Source organism: Salmo salar, chromosome ssa05, assembly GCF_905237065.1.
Source record: "Salmo salar chromosome ssa05, Ssal_v3.1, whole genome shotgun sequence".
NCBI lineage: Eukaryota > Metazoa > Chordata > Actinopteri > Salmoniformes > Salmonidae > Salmo > Salmo salar.
In genome coordinates, this window is record NC_059446.1 from 28,172,690 (window position 1) to 28,193,992 (window position 21,303).

The 21,303-nt window shown below is 39.6% G+C and overlaps 1 protein-coding gene across 6 annotated transcripts in view; it reads right to left on the bottom strand.

Moving 5' to 3' along the window:
* Positions 1–21,303, bottom strand: part of si:dkey-237h12.3 (teneurin-3) — a 153,530-nt gene that overhangs the window by 74,287 nt on the left and 57,940 nt on the right. For all 6 annotated transcript variants that reach the window (XM_014199206.2, XM_014199203.2, XM_014199201.2 and 3 more), the window contains one exon: positions 10,284–10,512. In XM_014199206.2, the coding sequence (XP_014054681.2) occupies positions 10,284–10,512 (229 nt within the window). The remainder of the gene's footprint in view (positions 1–10,283; positions 10,513–21,303) is intronic.

Here is a 21,303-nt window from a genome sequence, read left to right on the forward strand (position 1 = left end):
TTATGCCGGTAATAAAAACCTATTCTCAGCTCGAGCTTCCTATCAAGTTCGCTACATGCACAGTGAAGCTCAGCTTATCATCAACCCACACACCCAAATATCTGTACACTTTAACTTGCTCTATAGTATGTCCAGCCAACGTAGCAATGACATGATTAGTAACATGCCTGGCATTTGAAAATACTATGCATGTTGTTTTACCCGAATTTAGAACCAGCTTTAAATCATACAGATTCTGTTGTATGATGTTAAATGCTCTTAAAAGCTAAAGATAAACTACTACCACTTGAATAAAGAACAGTATCATCTGCATAAAAATTAACATCCGCTGTTTCAATAAGATTCCCAATGTTGTTGATATACAAAATGAACAACAGTGGGTCCGAAATAGAACCTTGTGGAACACCTGAGCACACCTCTATGGACTCAGATTTACAACCATCCACCATTACACATTGTGTACGATTTGATAGGTAATTTATAAACCAATCTAGAGCATGACCAGTAATTCCACAACATTTTAACCTTTGCATTAACACAGCATGGTCCACGGTGTCAAATGCCTTCGACAAATCAATAAAGACAGACACACAATGTAACTTCTTGTCAAGAGCACAGTGGATGTCATTTAAAACCTTCAATGTTGCTGAAACAGTGCTGTGACTAGACCTAAAACCTGATTGCGTTCCATTTAAGATGTTGTTTTCTTGGAAGTAGGCCTTTAGCTGCCTACTAACTAAGGACTCCAGTACCTTTGACAGTACAAACAATTTTGATATGGGTCGATAGTTGTCAAGTATTGAAGGATCTCCACCTTTCAGGAGAGGCAGTACAAAAGCAGATTTCCATAACTTGGGGATTTCCTTAACATCAAGCGTGAGGTTAAAAATACATGTTAAGGGGGAGCAATGATGTCTGCAGCTAGGTGTAAGAAGCGGGGGTCTAGTTCATCAGGGCCAGGCGATTTTTTTCCATCAATTTCTTTCAAGGCTTTACACACTTCTGAAACAGAGAAGGATGAAAAGGAGAACCTGGTGAAGGAGTTCACAGGGGTGTCAGGTAAATTCATAGGGGCTCAATTATACCTTTTCAAATAAACTGCCTGCATCTAAAAAATGCTGATTCAAGGCTTTCAGAACGGAGGTTCTCTCAGTTATAATCTGTGTGTCTACCAACAGCGGTGTATCTTTGTTGCACTCCAAACGTATGACTACTTGCCAAAATTTGGATGGGTTATTTAAATTACCTGAATTAGATTTCAGGTAGTGGTCTGCTTTCAATTTACGGATCATAGCCACACCCATATTTCGAAGACGTTTAAAGCCATCCAATCATCTGCCGAACCAGTCCGTCTTGCTTTAGCCCACATAGCATTTTGTTCCCTTATGATTTTAGTACGTTTCTTAGTAAACCAAGGGTTTTCTCTGCCCTTAATCCTGAATTTTTTTAAAGGGGAATTTTACTGTGAAAATGATGCGTTAGGTTACTAAAACCCACTGTAACACAAAGCTGCCTTTTGGCACACATTTTCTGTTGAATAAAATGGCAAAATGTTGAAAAACTAGCAGTATTGTGTTCTGAATATTAACTTGGCTAACAGACTGCCTGCTAACAGTGGTGGGTAAAATGAAATGCTTTTGGAAATGATTACCAAACACAGTGGCGTGATAAACGTCTGCGGCTATACACACAGGATGATCGTCTGTAATCAATTAGAAGGAGTGTGACGAAATGAAGCACATTACTATGCTAATCCTGGCAGCTCTATTGATGTGTGTGTGTGCATGCGTGCATGAGCGTGTACGTCTCTTTGAAATGGCCATCGTACAAAAGTAAAAGCAAGAGCCGGGTTCCATTGCTCAACTCACGTCCTCGTCATCAGTTTGACATTTGAAACACTTGAGGAGGACAAAAGACAAAACATACAGTGGGTGGATTTGGACCTGGGCTAAGCCCCTCTGCACATCAGAAACAATGAGCACAAACACCCTTTGACTATGTAATCTGCCTATTAGCCATCGTATTGTTAGCATTAGCATTTCAAGGTGAAATGGTGGAATAATACGGCTCTTTAATCCGTGACCAAGACAGCCTACCGATGTGGCAGGCACCTAAGTCCATCTCTCTCTCTCTCCCTTTCTCTCTCACTGTCCCTCTCGCTATTTTACTCTCTTCCTATCAGTATCTCTCCTTTCCTCTCTCTCTATTTTTTCTCTCTCTTTCAGACTATTTCTCCCTTCTTCTTTTTTCGCTGTCCCTATTTCTATTTCACTCTTTTTCTTCGCCCCCCCTCCCGCTATCCTATGGAACCACCTGCCCTCTCAGCAGGGGAACTGGTAGCAGGTGCTAACCTAGTGCAGCAGCACACATCTGTGTGACGGTATTTCAGGGGGCAGCCCCCTGGTGTTTCTGGGCCATGGTGCATGCAGAGATCAGAGTGGCGCCATTTTGAGATGCTTCCCCACTGCGCCCGGGCTGCTGCACATAACCAAGTAATTTTGTTTGATTCGCTTTAAGACATGAAAGTGTTGTTTTGAGTACCTGGGGGATTTGTGCATCACGGGCACAAAATGAGAGATGGATGATCTGTTGTTGTTTTTTATTGATAATCATGTAAAAACACCACAATCTAATTAAGTATTTACTAATGCAGTCCATGTACAGTACGCAAATTCTTTTCATAGGTTTAAAAAAATAAATATCTGGAAGAATTTCCCATGGAAGACAGAGACCTACTCTCTATTATTTCAGGAGTAAGGCACCCATCCTGACATTCTATCGTTGCACGATTTTAGACTTCAGACATAATTTCATTTTACGAGCAGACTCCCCTGACAGGTGAATCTGATGAGGGCCGACAGACCATTTATAACAGTAGCGTGTGGAACCACAAACGTTGAAGCTGTGTCATAATAGCCGTTTCAAATGCTCTTTATTGAATATGTGTGACAGAGAGTTTAACTGGATTCCACAGGACGTATGAGACAGCCTAACTGCACCTTATTGAGAACAGTACTTATAGTATATCTGGTATAAATATATTATAAACCAATTTTACACATTTGGTTAATTTTTAAAACTAATCTGGGAGTGCACCACATTTAAAGGATAATGACCTGGGCGACTTTCCTCTCGAGGCCAATAGCAATTCACACATAAATGGGGTTCAGTAGCACCTTTATATAACGCTAATTGAAAATATCTGTATTTCTATAGAGGCGAGTGTTAAAAAGTGGAGCCTGAGTGGTTGATTGAAAGCCCTCCACACACTTATAAGATGTGAATGTATCCATAGTGGTAGAGAACAGTCCGGAACAGAACAGAGGAGGTAATAACAGGGTTATATTGGCAACTAATTGAGCACTTTATATCGAAGAGCTGGAGTGTTCTCAGCATGGATTGGAACAAAAGCTTGAGTGTAATAATTTCTGACGAATATCTATTCGGTTAGGAAACCTTCATTTCTCACATTGAAAGAAGTAATTAGATTTAATTCAAAGGGCGGCTCAAACTCTTCCTGATTTTGCTAGTTTTGTGTCAAGTCAATTAATTTGGAAATTGTTTTAAGTTGGGTATTTTTGCTTGAGAGTCAGGGTATTTCACTCCCTGTTATGGACTGAGGTTGTTGAATCCCTTAAAATATCAACAAATTGAATACAAAGCAGGGATACTGAAATATAACATGGAGGTTTAAAAAATAAGGAAGCAGGTGACAGCTGATATCATATAACATCAGCTGTTTTGAATAGTTATGCACGTCTGCTTTGCGCACTCAATATTGGAACATGACAAAAATAAATGCACAGACGTGACCAGTACATTAGGCATTTCAGGAAATGATAGTCAGTCTATTACCTTTTGACAACACAGACAAACAGCTCTAAATTAACCCTAATGACTGTACACTCCATTGTACACTGCATTGAGAATATCTATATAGAGAGAGACTTGTGAAATGGGAGTCTAATAAAAAATACTTAATGGGGCCCATACATTGCCTCTTGGAGAAACACATTAGTAATTGGATACAGCTTTTCAATAAGTTACAAGAACTGTTCGTTATGAAAGTAAGAAGGAACAGGGCCAAATTAGAATGCAAATGCTTTGAAGACCACATTTGTAAAGGGTCAATCTGCAGTTGCTACATCCATTCTTGGACTTACAGTACCTGTAAAAAGTTTGGAAACATCTACTCATTCCAGGGTTTTTCTTTATTCTTTTACTATTTTCCACATTGTAGAATAATAGTGAAGACATCAAACTATGAAATAACACATATGGAATCATGTAGTAACCAAAAAAGTGTATAAATAAATAAATACAAATATATTTGAGATTTTTCAAAGTAGCCACCCTTTGCCTTGATGACAGCTTTGCACAGATTTGGCATTCTCTCAACCAGCTTCATGAGGTAGTCAACTGGAATGCATTTCAATGAACAGGTGTGCCTTGTTCAAAGTTAATTTGTGGAATTGTATTCCCTCTTAATGCGTTTCGGCCAATCAGTTGTGTTGTGACAAGGCATGGGTAGTATAGACAAGATAGCCCTATTTGGTAAAAGACCAAGTCCATATTATGGCAAGAACAGCTCAAATAAGCAAAGAGAAATGACAGTCCATCATTATTTTGAGACATGAAGGTCAGTCAATGCAGAATATTTCAAGAACTTTGAAAGTTTCTTCAAGTGCAGTCGCAAAAACCATCAAGCGCTATGGTGAAACTGGCTCTCATGAGGACCACCACAGGAAAGGAAGACACAGAGTTACCTCTGCTGCAGAGGATAAGTTCATTAGAGTTAACTGCACCTCAGATTGCAGCCCAAATAAATGCTTCACAGAGTTCAAGTAACAGACACATCTCACGGTCAACTGTTCAGAGGAGACTGCGTGAATCAGGCCTTCATTTAAATATATATATATATATTTCACCTTTATTGTTGTTGAATTTCTGCAAAGAAACCACTACTAAAGGACACCAATAAGAAGAAGAGACTTGCTTGGGCCAAGAAACATGAGCATTGGACATTAGACCGGTGGAAATCTGTCCTTTGGTTTGATTAGTCAGAATTTGAGATTTTTGGTTCCAACCACCATGTCTTCGTGAGACGCAGAGTAGGTGAATGGATGATCTCCTAATGTGTGGTTCCCACCATGAAGCGTGGAGGAAGAGGTGTGATGGTGTGGGGGTGCTTTGCTGGTGACACTGTTGGTGATTTATTTAAAATTCAAGGTACACTTAACCAGCATGGCTACCACAATATACGATGTCCCATCTGGTTTGCGCTTATTGGGACTATCATTGTGTTTTTCAACAGGACAATGACCCAACACAGCTTCAGGATGTGTAAGGGCTATTTGACCAATAAGGAGGGTGATGGAGTGCTGCATCAGATGACCTGGCCTCCACAATCACCCGCCCTCAACCCAATTGAGATGGTTTGGGATGAGTTGGACTGCAAAGTGAAGGAAAAGAAACCAACAAGTGCTCAGCATATGTGAGAACTCCTTCAAGACTGTTGGAAAAGCATTCCAGGTGAAGCTGGTTGAGAGAATGCCAAATCTGTGCAATGCTGTCATCAAGGCAAAGGGTGGCTACTTTTAAGAATATTACATTTATTTTGATTTGTTTAACACTTTTTTTGGTTACTACATGATTCCATATGTGTTATTTCATAGTTTTGATGTCTTCACTTTTTTTCTGTAATGTAGAAAATAGTAAAAATAAAGAAAAACCCTGGAATGAGTAGGTGTGTCCAAACTTTTGACTGATACTGTGTAAATTATTGATATGTACCCATTAAATGCCTCATGAACTTAGTTCAACTGTCGTACCCCATCAGAACCCCAAATATTAGCTTGTTTTACTCCAATGTTTGCAAACAAAGTAAATGTACTTTGTAAAGCCTCAAAACATGGTTAAATTCTATAATTGTAATATCATGATGGTTAGTCCTTGCATCCATAGGTCTGTCTATGAATTTGAGAGCGGTTACATTTCTCCAGCACCATCCCTCAGCTTTTTATCGAAACAGGGACAGGGAAACACTGAGTTATTGCCGCTTTAATGGGGGCTGTAGTATGATTAATTTATTCTAATGAATCATAACATTAGCTAATGTGGTCAATCATTGTGGTTGTTCTATACTGTAAGCCATACTAAAGTTATAGGACAATGGGTAGTAGGAGGCAGGTTAAATTTACGCAAATTATAAAACCCCTGACCCTTTTTTGTCCCATTGCATTAGTTATCACCATGAGTTGAACAGAGAAAATACGTGATATGATTTCTGTAGGCATCTCTTTGCCAGTTAACTGAACCAAAACCAGCATGCTGAATGCCTAATATATGTTATCTGGTGCTCTTGTTTGTATTGAACAACCTAGTAGTTTACTGGACAAGCATAGTTATACGCGTAGCTAAGGCCTTCCCATCTGCCCCCTGAGGTTACCATGACGCCTGTTTCTCTGTCACAGCGAGGCACTTGCTTTATAGTACAGTGTGCTGCAGATAGTAATTTCTCCACCTGGGTGATGATAGGTGTGTACATATTGTTTTGTCAATACCAGCAAGGCAGTCAAGGTTACAGCGATGTTAGTATTCAATTACTGTGTCTTCCTCGGCTTGGAAGAACAAATGCTGCATAACCCAATTGATTTGGTCCTATCATGATAGCTTCTTACTGCATGCTGCTAAAGAAAAACGACAAGGCCCAAATTTTTCTAGGATGTGTAAGAGTACTCTGAGCCAAGGAAACATCAGGCTGGAATGGATTCATCCACCTGTGTCAATTTGAAGTAGAACGTAATATACTTTCCTGGAATGGTATAGACATTTTGAAACCCCTTTATGGTTTGGAAATAAATAACACTGATGTTTTTTCTCACGGGGAAATGCTAGACAAAGACTCTTATGACAAAGTAGCTTCCTGTGCAGGGCATCTTCAACTGAAAAAAAATAATCTATTTAGTCCGAAGTGCCTTCTTGTAAGTTACATCAATTTGATTTCAGGCTGGCAAGCCTCTGGAAAGCTGTGCTCTTCCATTTCCATTATGCCAAACCGCTTTGGATCATATCAAATGTTGCGAATGATCCATCTCCAGGTCATATTTCCTTTCACCTCAACCGTTTGCTGGTGCTCTAAACTGATTAACTGAACTGATGAGGCAAAGTCCTAGCAGAGGCCCTCTAACCATCTTTTATTGTTGATGAACTATGAATGATTAGTAATTAGTGATAGTGCATTAGTTGAAGGGATTATGTCCAGAGGTAAGATTGTATTTGTGAGAGATATACTTGATTTCTTCATGCAATGTACATTGTCCATTTGGTTTCTTTGAGAAATAGAACAGACTCACCTACTTTTAATGCAGTGGGCTAAATCAGGGTCACTCTTAAGCTGTGTTTGAATTTCCATACTAACATACTGTATACTACATACTTAATGAGTATACATTACATACTATATACTATTAGTTAATTTTAGTAACGCAAACTCACCCCATTCCGTACAAATGTGCACAACCGCAACATTCAAACGAGGCTGCAAAGAAAACTAATGGGACTGTAGTGGCTGTGTTGACTTCAAAATCTGGGGTGTGAACTACGTTTCTATTCAAGCGTTGATCGACATGGTAATGGCTCTATAGTATTGGAGAAAAGTTGAAAAAACTGACCCTCCGTTACATCGTGACGTGTCATGCCGTAACGTACAGCACTCATAAAGCAACAATTTCTGTCTTATAATCTCTCTCCACCAGGTGTAGCACTTCTCTCATCATTTAAAAACAACAAATGGACAGTGACGGGGGTAAGGGGGGATACCTAGTCATTTTTTGCATCATCACTGCAAGCGATCATGACTCTCAAAGCCGCTGTTTACTTCTGAAGATCACTTTAGCACCGCCCGAAAAACCCGATTCAAATTCGACACAAACCTTCAAATAGGTATGTAATGACACATTATATAAACTCTTTATAGTGATTTATTTACATTTTAGAGGCGATAAGGTGATAAGTTGGACAGATCGAGTGAAAAAAAGCTGTTTTCCCACACGACATCTCTCCTTCTCACACCACGCATTAGTTTCGCTTCCCCACCCGCCATATTTAAAAAGACCCGACGGAGCTCATTGCCTTTTTGAATCATGCAGAAATGGGCAGCGTGGAGGTCTCGGCATGAATTTTGTTGGAAAGGGGAGAAATTGTGCTTTACAATGGTATTGACATTAGAGTTGATCTAGAAGTATTACATTTTTTGGGCGCTAAAATAAGGTCAATTGTACGGACCAAGGCGATGTACAAAAGTGAGTGAGTTTACGTTATACTCTAAACGAACGGTATCCTTTCAGTTGAGCGTTCTAGCACTGTGCCTGTCTACCGGAAGTTGATGATGTTGCTATGCAACCTCTTGCTAGCTTGTTAGCATAAAAAATTACTAGCTAGACATTTTATGACTTTGGGTGTGTTCTTAATTCAATCTGGAGTGCCAGAGTACACTCTGGGCATTCATAAATTCAGAGCGTTGTCAGATTGTCCATTTGTAAACTCAGAGCGTTTTGCTCTCGGGTCGTTCAGAGTGTACACTGGACGCTCTGGCCGATGACTAGGGTTGATTCGAGCGTTCTGACCTTACAATGGCAGTCAAGCACCCAAGCTAACTGGCTAACGTTGGCTAGCTTGCTAGCTACTTTCAGACACAAATGAGAGAACACATCATTCTAACCATTTTACTCGCCCTAGCAGAGCTGGTTAGGCTGTTTTTATGTCATCCAGAGTGTTTGTGACTGTAACTGTGCTGCTGGGAAGTTATTCTGCACTCTCGTGCACTCAAAGGAGAGTGCTCTGAAATTGGAGTAAGTAGCCAAAGCGAATTTACGAAAGTACCCGAATGTCCATTGAGAAACGCAAAACGACTATACCAGTTAGCTAAACTATGAATGATGGGAACAATCAAGACAATAAACACTGGGTAGTTAGTTAGATAGCGTATAGTTAATATACTGGCAAGTTTGATGTATTAGTAGCCAACATACATACATACATACAGCATACTGCTGTAATGATATGCTATGTGGTTCGTAAGGATAGGGTAGCTAGCAAATTGTCAGCCAACATAATGTGAAAGTTAACTTACTTGAAAAGTCATTACTTTATTACATTTGTCATAATTAGTTAAAGCTATGAATTTGTATCCGCTCCTGTTGGACTTTCTATTTTCTGCCATTTTCTTCAAATCTGAAAACATTATGAAGCCATAACCATTTTATGAAGAATTGCATCCACTGCTTGTAAACTTCGTATTTTGTCGAATGTAGTATGACATCCTGGGAACTTTTGGCATACTAACTATACTCAATTTACGTCACAAATAGTATGGTTAGTGCGGTTAGTATGAGTATTCGAACACAGCTGGAGTGCTTCTTGGTAGTCTTTAACAAATCTACTTTGAAACCAAAGTATACACCTCACACACATGTTTATGGGCTTTAAAAAAATAAGACACCTGTATCATGTCAGATATAGAGTTGAAATGTATTACATTTTTTGTTTGCATTCCAATATTACACTTTATATACATAACAGAAGACTGAAAAATAACAAAACCGTTTGACATAGAAACACCAGTTTATTAACTATGAACTTATGAAAAAATATTAATACAATTCCATCCATGAGGCCACTAGTCATTTGACTGTAGGAAAGGGCTACCCATGACAAGGAGACCAACAGTTCCACTGAGATGCACCAGAAGATACATAGAGAAATGTACATTCAGATTGTAACAAACCAACCTCTTTCTTCGCTTAAAGGGAAACTTCACAATTTTTCAACTTCATATTCATCAACATATGTACAATTTGGTGCATTTCTATGTTTTGTAGTAAAAATGATAGAGGAAGATAAGTGTTTCTAATGACATCATCGGTGTGCATCATGTAATTTTGACCAATTGCGAGGAAGCATTGCCTACTAATTGTCTACTAATTGCCTACCAATTGTCTACTAATTGGTTGATGATGTCATTGGAAACCCTTATCTTCCTCTTTTTTTCTACAAAACCTAGAAACGTGCCATTTTCACATATGTGCTGGAGATGAGAGGAATATGATGTTGAAGAATTTTTACATTTCCCTTTAACGTACATGTAGATATGACACTTTCATTGGGAATACTGATCTTGCAGATGAGTCATTCCCTAAAGGTGCGATGGGTCATCATATCCCCAGGTGTATTGGATGTCACAAACTGTCACAAACCCCCCAGGTGCATTGCGGGTCACTCACCTGCTCTCCAGGGCCACATTGCTGCCCAGGACCCAGCTGTCCTGCAGCTGGACACATTCCGCTGCGCTCTGCAACTCGGCCACCAGGCCAGCCGAGGGGGGAGGGCTTGGGCTCCTCTGATTGGCCAGCGAGCCGCGACTCAACGACGTAATGGACGGGTGGTGTTTGTGGTGAGGGGGAGGGGCTGGTGGTAGAGGAGGCGGGCCTTGTTGACTCGACAGTTGGGCTCCTGTTCAAAGGGAAACAGAAAGAGACAGTAAGCACATATGAGAACACCTGAATGTAAAACCAAAAAAAGTATAGTACACCTCCTTGGCTTGGGTTGTTACTATCGTGTGGGGGAGCTGCTTGCAATAAACTGGTCATTGTGTTCTGTATAAAGCTGTGGCTATCTGACAAACCAAGAAAAGTAAATGCAACCTAAAATTGCACATCAAATGCATGAGATGCTATAGCAACAAAAAAATAAGAGCTTTTTATTGAAACACACATTGATAATTGTGGCAAACACCAACTGGCTGAATGTTAGGTTCTTTAACCCAGAAGGTCATTTATAGAGGCAGCTGTTTCTTTATGGGAGCTTAACAGGATGTTTCACGTTTGATTACAGCCCGAAAAGACTCTCAAATAACTAATGACCAGAACATCCATTAGAGCGCTCAGAGAACAGGTTTTCCAATTTCACACAAAGCTGTGTAATTGGCCCCCGGAATGACACGTCGTGATTATCTATCCATCTTCAATGCTAAGAGGTAAACCTACAATGCTGACATTTCTGATTTGCTCCCGTAAATTCCAAATGGAGGTGGGTTTTTTAAGGATAGGGTAATCTTTGAGATAATTTAAAAAGTCAGGACTTTTCTTGAACTATGTCGTCTGCATTAACAGCATGCTTTTGAAAGTGTAAACAGCTGGATATGAATTTGGATTTTGGCACAATCCTTGTTACATGTTGGATGTCCTAATGGTCACCTAATGGTATGCTGATGTTTCTACTTGTTATTTCACTGATTCCAGCCCTGCAGAAAGACCCAGAAACAATATGACAAGTTAAGGCCAGTAACATGGGCTGTGCTAAAATAATATGACAAGAGTGAAGGCCAAAAATAACAACTTTGTTTGAAAGACATCATGCATTGTTTCAGTGAGGCTGCCTCTTTAGTGGCTATGCAAATTGTCCCTGTCAGTGTGCCTTTGCCTCTCGCTGCACACCTGTCAACACGAAGCAAACCTCCTGCAGCTGACAAACAACCCCTACGTCGCTTCCGCAAGGCTGAGGAAAAGTGTGCGTGTCATTCAGAAATCATTTTCTACGGGAATTATTTCTCAGCTGTATAATTCATTACGGACTCGGGGCCTATGGGAAGGGCAGGCGACAGTTGACATGACAGTGTCCTATTTCAGGGTTATAACCTATGTAGATATTGTTATAATACTGTGTGTACTGAGACACATTATGAGTTAAATCAACATAGTCAAACTTTTCATGTAAAAGTAATACATTATTTATACATTTTTTATTTAACCTTTATTTAACTAGGCAAGTCAGTTAAGAACAAATTATTATTTACAATGATGGCCTACAATGTTAGAAGTTCCAGGAGGGAACATCCACAGAGGGTGTAATACATGTTACTGTGTGTTACATCTTCAAGGGGAAGGAGGGTTACCGACATGTTTAAATAGGGCACAGACACTTTTGTTCAGTTTCAAATTCCTCAAAACTCACCCAATGAATGGCATCAAACACATGTTCTAACATCAAACACAACATAAGCAGCATGTGAAGTGACAACCATTTAACCATCTTAAAACGTAAAATCCAAAACCCTTCAAAGTTACTTTTCAGACACTGAAATAATAATTTCATAAGCTTGTATGTATATTGCATAGTGTGAGCTGTGGGTGAAACGTCTGAAACATTGATCTGCTATGGTGACCCTGTAATGGTCTATTGTCTTTTGTCTAGAAATATCCTATGTTACTAACAACACTACACTTTCAATGGTTTAAAGATAAGAAAGGTTTTATGTATTTCTACTAGTTCATGTTTATTGGACTTTTGAGTTAGGTTGAGATAATCTTTACACAAATCCATTGTTTTTACAATATTGTATGTATCCTACTGTAGCAGCCCTTTCAACCAAATTGCATGTTCATGTAAATGATCAAAACATCTAATTTGAGCTCATTAAAATCTTGGAAATGCCTCTATCTTCATGAGTTCACCTTGTGGGGTCAAATGTAGATTAGCAAAGATATTGACTGGCTCATTGTACTGCCTCAAGGTTTAATGAAGATTTACAATTGGTTACAGTGGTTGTTATCCCTTACAGTGGTTGTTATCCCTTATGCACAAGATGACTAAGTGGGAACTTGATTACATTACATAACGAAATCATCTTCTTGTACTTGGTTATTAGAATACTTGATAAATAAGTTAACCCTATACATACAAATTAGAACACTTTGACTTTGTAGAGTCCATCTGCATATCTAAATATATCTAAATCTAAATATCTACGCATTTGAGATGCCATATTTTTTCACTATTTATCTTGCTTTGGTAATAGATATTTAATGTATTGGGTGGCCAGACATATATGAAGTGGGAATTTCTGCACTTTCTAAACATTCACTTTTTATAAATGTATTTGATGCTGAGACAAAGGTCAACATCTTTACAGTAATTTAATAGATAGTAATTGCACATCTCATGTGATCTCCACACCTCATCAAGTTCAATGTCAACTGCACCGTGATGCTGTTAAGCAATCAAACCAATTGGCACCAGTGTGCTTCATCATTAATTGCCACCCATGCGCCAGTGAGTGTGGTGCGAGAGAGAGTGCCTTGCAAACGTTCTCGCATGTGCATGTGAGAGGATATGCAGACGAATGCATGTGTTCAAGTGTGTGAAGCAATGATTCTCTGAGACAGCTTGGCATTCGCTTACACCAAAACACAGGCAATTAACCTGATATTTTAAGAGCGAAGAGCCCTGGGATGAAACAGCTGTGTGTTTTCTGGGGCTATGATTTGAAATCAGATCAAGACAGATGCCTCCCTTCCATAGCTCCTCAATGTCATCTTGTCATTGTCTCCATCAGACAAGATGCTTTAATTAAAGACCCTTTTTGATTAATACTGCATGCTGGCTGTTGAAACGACAACCTCATTCAGATCTTAATGGCGCCTGCGATATCTATCAAACGCCGGGTTTATGAAGCGTCTATACTTTTATAATAATGTCTCTCGAAGCGGAATTCCCTTTGGTGCGTTTTTAATTCTTGGTTTTTAGAAGAATGTGTTTGTGCTTATTCATCAGGAATCCTTTGGGAATTGGACCGACAGGTTTTTGCATCTCTTTGTGTCTACATGTGTTACTTTCCTTTCATGATAACGGTTTCACGAACTGTCGACTCCCATCGTCACGTTGCACAATTTAGGATTACAATCAGTCAGTGAAAAAAGCAAGCGGTTTTAAGGTTTCATTAAGAACATTACATTCTTAAAGACGATTACCATTAACCTCTACAAAATCCATCAGTACAGCTGCTGTTCGATGTCTGATCCATTCTCAACAGCTAAGACTCCCTTGGCTGTTAGCTGGATTTGTCTTGATCTTTCCCTATCTTTCAATCCCTTGAAAGTCTGCTTCAATGGCTTTCTCAGGTATTCCCTCTTTTGAAATATCGCCTCATGATTAGTCCATTGGTTCTGAATACAGAGCACAATATTTGACACAGCACCAGGAGACAATTAAAAGCTGTTTTGCAGAACAACAACAATCTGAGGACTATAAGCTTGGACAGAATGGTAAAAGGCTTTCAAAAATGTGCAACGGTCTTCAGACACTTTTTTTTACCTTTATTCAACTAGGCAAGTCAGTTAAGAACAAATTCTTACTTTCAATGACGGCCTTTTCAGGGGCAGAATGACAGATTTGTACCTTGTCAGCTCGGGGAATTGAACTTGCAACCTTTCAGTTACTAGTCCAACGCTCTAACCACTAGACTACCCTGCTGTCCCATCGCTTAAGTGTCTATTAAGTGATGGAAGCAACTGATAATGGCTATGAAACAGCATTCACTTTGACTATTTAGTCCTTCACCATAATGAAAATTGTAGGACATCATCACAGTTTCATTGAAACAAATAAGAGCAGGAAGTTCCATTGTGTCAGTTCAGGGCTTTTGATCTACCATTTCATAGCTAGTGAATAATTATGAACATCCCCAGCCTAGAATAATCTCTTTACAGAGTCTTCCGTTTTAGTCACTGTAGGCACTATTGTGTCAATTATCATTTTGAAGTGTGTGATCAGGCTGCGTGTATTACTGTCCTGTCTCTAGTTGGCCGATCGTAGTAAGTTTTAGCAGAGCTCTGTAGTGGAGGCGGCAGCTCAGACTCATATTGGAGGGCCTGGGGGAGTGCAGTCAATCCTGCTGGGATCCAGAACCATTAGAACCACCTTCCTGGTGACTTTTAGGGAATTCTTCAGCAAAGAGAACGGTTGTAGCTTTGAACTATAAGGGGCTGAGGTTCAGGAGAGCTCCTTTTGAATTCCCTCAAACTTCCTGCTACCTTACCCTGTCAAACACACCAGCCCTCTCCTTATCCAGCTTCTCATCACATCAAAGAACTCTTAGATTCCCCCCAATTAATCTCACGACAGAAGGCTAGGATAACATTTCAATATGACATAATTATTAGTATGAGGGTGTAAAGAAAGATAATATAATGATTATAAACATGGTCATCATGATGAAATGTTGAACTTTCGATAATATACTTCAGTAGGTCTCCCTGTCTCCCTGACTAAACATGACAACTTACAGATCACCAAAATAATCAGAACTACTAGTTGTTGCTACAGACGTGCATTGCAATTACAAGTTGTAGTTATTCCTAAGTAGCTGGGATAAGCCAACTAGCAAGCTGTTAGTCACATGTTGACAGCTATTAGCTCAGTAACCATGTTTCCATCCACACTTTTTATGCGAGTAAAGTCATACCGAATAACAAAAAATCATGACAGCTGTGATGGAAACAGGACGTTTTGGTACAATGAATTATGTGAGAAATGGCAGTGGAAACACCTTAATGCGCAAATATTGATATAAAAACCATCATATCGAAGTAAACTTGGAGTCACGCGACAATATGGTTGGTGTATGGCCCTCCCACTACAACTCAGGAAAGCATGCAGTTTATTGGGCTACAGACTAAATAAGTTATGAACTTCACAGGGTGGTGAAAGTGCACAGTGATCTTGATGCTCCTTTCCAATAAATATTGAGGTTCTTATTCTGATCGATGCTGGACTGTCGTTTCACAAATAATAATCTCATCATTGTAGACTAGCCTACCTGCACAGCCTACCCGCACTGTATCTGCAAGATGTTGGCTAGAGCGAGTCATTATGCACTGATTTTAATCTGCAACAAGTCCGTTTGGTGGAAACACACCACTGGTGGGAAAATGTGCATATTGTTTTTATGCGGATTTATGCGGATTTTAGAATATTCGCTTGAAAATCTGTCGCCAATTGGATGAAAAGATAGCTAGTGTCAGAAAATGTTTAAGATTATTTTAAAGGAGAAATAAATAACAATGTCTTTCATCTTAGCAGATGCAAAAAAATATGAAGATTCAGATGATCCTAATAACCCTGCCAAGTCAAGAGAGAAGAAGCGTAACACATGATGTGACACATGATGGATAGGAGATGGACAGGAGATAGACAGGAGATGAAAAACAGCTCTAGGTGTCATTACCCAAACATTATACAGCCAATTTGTCCTGCCAGCATTACGGGTTCAACCAGGTGCCAAGACCTTTTCTTCATCAAAAAGACTGTCGTGACCTGGATAGGTAGTGCCATTAGTCAGTATGACTGCCTTGTGTTGTCATGGTGATGGACGGATGGCAGCAGGAAATGAATCCTGGTTGAGAGTTGGGGCCTAGTGGAGGCTGGCAAAGGAGTGGCTCCAGAAATTATATTGATTGTAGCATTGCCCCTGTTGAACATATTATATACTGTCAGTTTGTAAGGCTTATTTGTCAAACCTCTGCCATAGCATTATTTTCTGGTCGCTTCAAAATTACCCATTCAAAAAGGTATGTAGACTGCCTGCCTGGAATAGGTGAAGATAATTCAACTGTAAACACCTTAAAAACAATCAGTCATTTTCTTTAAAAAAAAATATTTTAGGCTCTAATGGCGTTCTCCAGTGTTTTTAGTGCAGCAATTCAACCCTGTCAGGTGGACTATAGATATGCCTCTTGTTCACTTAGGCCACGCCTTCCAAATCACTTGAGCAAATGGAACCAGGAAAAACAGGCCATTTGGGGTTCTAATAGCTGTCACAATGGTTGCTATAATTGCATTTCCCGAGCGAAACACTGTTCAAAGGGATAGAGAAGAGACCTGTCAACAGTTAAAAAGGGGAAAGCATTCTCTTCACAAATAATGGCAAGTATTTTGTTTACAACTTGAGGTTTTTCCACTTTCAGCTGATTCATTTTTCTAATGGACTACGTAAACAAAGGCACTCTTTAAATGAGTAATTTGTAGACTGAAATACAGCTATAGGGCCTATAGAAAGTCTACACCCCCTTGGATTTATTTTTGTTGTGTTACAAAGTTCGATTAAAATGGATTTGTCAATTTTTGTCAAAGATCTTCACAAAATACTCTGTCAAAGTGGAAGAGTTTTTTGTTTGTTGTATTAATGAAAAATAAAACACTAATGTACCTTGATTAGATACTGTAAGTATTCACCCCCCTGAGTCAACACATGTTAGAAACACCTTTAGCAGTGATTGCAGCTGTGTGTCTTCTTGGGTAAGTCTCATATGAGCTTCACACACCTGTATTGTCCAATGTTTGCCCATTATTCTTTTCAAAATTATTTAAGCTCTGTTGGGGATTATGACTAGACAGCAATTGTTAAGTCTTGGAATAGATTTTCGAGCAAATTTATGTCAAAACTGTAACTCAGGAACATTCACTGTTTTCTTGGTAAGCATATCCAGTGTAGATTTGGCCTTGTGTTGTAGGTTATTGTCCAACTGAAAGGTGAATTCCTCTCCCAGTGTCTGGAGGAAAGCAGACTGAAGCAGGTTTTTCTCTAGGAGTTTGCCGTTTCTTTTTATTCTGAAAAACTCCCCAGTCTTTGCTGATATCAAGCATATGCATACCATGATGCAGCCACCACCATGCTTGAAAATAAGGAAGCAGTTACTCAGTGATGTGTTGTCTTGGATTTGCCCCAAACAGGGCTTTGCATTTAGGCCAAAAAGTTTATTCATTTGCACATTTTTTGCAGTATTACAGTTCAGAAGGACGACTGTATCTTTGATGTGTCTGAGTGGTTTAATAAATAATCCACAGCATAATTATAAACTTGACCATGCTTAAAGAGATATTCAATGTCTGATTTGCTACACATCTACCAATCCCTGCCCTTCTATAAGAGGCTTTCGGAAACGCTCCCTGATATTTGAAGCTGTGCTTGAAATTCAGTACTTGACTGAGGGACCTTAAAGATGTTGTACGTATGGAGGACAGAGGCCTCCTTCATGTCTCCCCAGCCTGGTGAATCCTGGGTCAGTGCCGCCGGAGCCGCCCGCCAGCCCGGAGGAAGGGGTAGGGGTTCAAAATCATGTCAACCCATTTTATTTCACACAGAGTGAGGCCATATAACTTATTATGTGATTTGTTAAGCCAAATTTTACTTCTGAACTAATTTAGGCTTGCCTAAACAAAGGGGGAATACTTATGCAACGACTATATTTTAGTTATAAAAAATAGAAAATAAAAACTTTCTTTTCACTTTGACATTATGGAGTATTTTGTGTAGATCAATTACTTAAATCTATTTCAATCCCACTTTGTAACGCAACAAAATGTGAAAAAAGTTCAAGGGCATGTAGACGTTCTATAGGCATTGTACTTCCTCAAAAGAACCCAACAAATTAACCAACAATGGCATAGCTGCAATCGCTATCTACAGACAATGCTTCACTGCAAATCCTGAGACCAGCATTACTCTCTGCTTTAGAGATAAACGATGGATCGGAGGTCGAGACATAATCTGACACCAGTGCTTCCAAAAAAGATGATACCCCACTGTCCAGTATTATCCCCAGTTGTATTGTGACATTGTAGTGGATGACATCCTGCTTTCTAAGGGAAGGTTTATAAGGCCAAGGCTATAAATTGATATCCTACCGTTACAGTGCTGTTTGACACAGACCAGGGCATTCTAGAATAATTCAAAGCCATGGATATGGCTCTTCCGGGGGAGGCAGTTCTTATCCACAACATTGATCCTCTCCCCCACCTTCATACACAAACGCACATGAATGCACACATCTAAGCACCATGAACACACACACCACAAGATTCCACCAACCAACCAGTTTGGACTTCCTGATGTTTTCCAATCTTTCTTCATACCATCTCTATCCCTATCCCTATCTCCCTATCCCCCTCTCAGCATCCCATGTACAGCAACCAGTGTACCCTCTAATGATCCAGCCTGCACAATCAGCACTATGCTATGGCCCCAGGCTCCATGCGGAGGACACTGGCAGAGTCTTGAACATTGCATATGCTCAGGGCTAGAAAGTAAAATACGCAGTCTTGATTTGCTGAGGCAACTGAGCCAACTCCAAGTGTTCAACATGATGAATAGAACCTTTCCGGTTGAATCATATGATCAAAGCTATGCGTTGTTTGGGGATTCTATCGATCAGTAAAAAATATAGAAATTGCTTGTTTGTTTGCTTCAGAGTACAGGAAGACTTAGCTGACCGCATCGTTAAGTGGGCATAGCCACTTACATACAAATTCTATTTTGAAACCAGGGCACAGAACTGAAAACATTTTAATTGACATTTTTTAAGTGATGGGAGAAAAAAATCGATGGAGAACAAGCTATAGGATGAAAATTACTCTTCTTTTTAAATAATGAGCCAACATGTTTTCAGCACTTTTATTTCCATGACTGATCAAAGTGGTTTTCTAATGCTCTCTCTTGTCTCTCTGCTGCAGACATATAGTGAGCAATATGTTTGGAACATAAAATTGCAATAAAATGACAGTATTCAATCGCAATATATAGAATCGTGAGAATCATGAGAATCGCAATACATATCGTATCGGTGTATGTTGATAAACCGCATTGCTCCTGGCAATTCACTGCCCTAATTGTTATCAATGCATGGTTTATGCATCAACGTCAGATAAGTGCATGTATCTCAAACTTTATTTGTATTTCAGATTTGTCTTTGAGATTAATCCAGCACACATCACACTTAATGAAACCACCATCCACTTCATGAATCCCTTCTGTGGCAGTAGGCGTTACTACCAAATTCATTATTGAAATTGGCTGGTAAGTTAAGCTGCTGTGCAACAGCCCTTGATTCTGAAGATGCCTTTCTTTTCATGTTAGACCTTCCCGCACATTGGCTATTATGGTAACTCAATAACAGGACCAGCCAGACTTACTGTCCTTCAAACGTGTCTAATGCAGTGGTAACTGACAACAGTAGACAGGCATTGACTGTTCCAGCCTTGATTCACTGAAGACAAATCAGCCTAGGCGGTATCTGTCATGTATCAGACTAAACCTAACATTTCACTTTGTTTGGCAGCTATTGATTTTTCACCTCCATGTTGTCTCCAAGAGGCATCCCACTCTTACATGTAAGCCCTCCACTAGATTCCAGAGAATTGTGGAAACGGCATAGGTTGTAGATACATGTTTTTCCTCGTGTTAGTTTTTGTGGAGTCTAGGTAATATTACATCTGTGCTCATCACTTGAGTATAAGGACTAAATGCAAAATGACTAAATGATGTATCAGTTGAAAATAAGGACTAATATATGAACTAAATAAAAACATTATACTGCAGATATTTTCAATGAACACCTAATGATACTGTACCACTAGAGGGGCAGTAGTTCAGAACTGTTCTACAGGATTTGGACAATCCTCCATTCATGAGCTTCAAGTATTGCATGGATGGTCTTGCATGCACCACAAAGAAGTCAGGGTTAGGCTGTGGAAATTACATATTGTGCCTTTAAACAGCTTTTCTATGAATTATAGCCAGAAGTGACTCTCAGTGGTATGGCCAGTTTACCTGCTGGTGCAGTAAAGCCCATGTGTGGATGCTAGGAGAGTGCTAACAGAATGGAGATAGCGAGAATGATACAACAGACAAGCAAGTGGGCTGAAAACACTGCATTACATGTCCATAGCTTCCATACACTTACAGTGCTAATATGCAGAAACAACTTTTGGGTCCACAATGACATGAATCATAATGACAGCCATTAGTTATGAATCATACCGGTAGCCATTAGCTATGTATCATACCAGCAGCCATTAGCTATGAATCCTATCGACAGCCATTAGCTATGAATCATACTGGCAACTATTAGCTATGAATCATACCGGCAACTATTAGCTATGAATCATACCAGCAGCCATTAGCTATGACTCATACTGGCAGCCATTAGCTATGACTGATACCAGCAGCCATTAGCTATTAATCATACCGGAAACTATTAGCTATTAATCATACCGGCAACTATTAGCTATGAATCATACCGGCAACTATTACCTATAAATCATACCGGCAACTATTAGCTATGAGTCATACCGGCAACTATTACCTATAAATCATACCGGCAACTATTAGCTATGAGTCATACCGGCAACTATTACCTATAAATCATACCGGCAACTATTAGCTATGAGTCATACCGGCAGCCATTAGCTATGAATCATACTGGCAGTCATTAGATATGAATCCTACCGACAGCCATTAGCTATGAATCATACCGGCAGTCATTAGCTATGAATCATACCGGCAGCCATTAGATATGAATCATACCGGCAGCCATTAGATATGAATCATACCGGCAGTCATTAGCTATGAATCATACCGGCAGCCATTAGATATGAATCATACTGGCAGATATCTATTAACATTCTAGC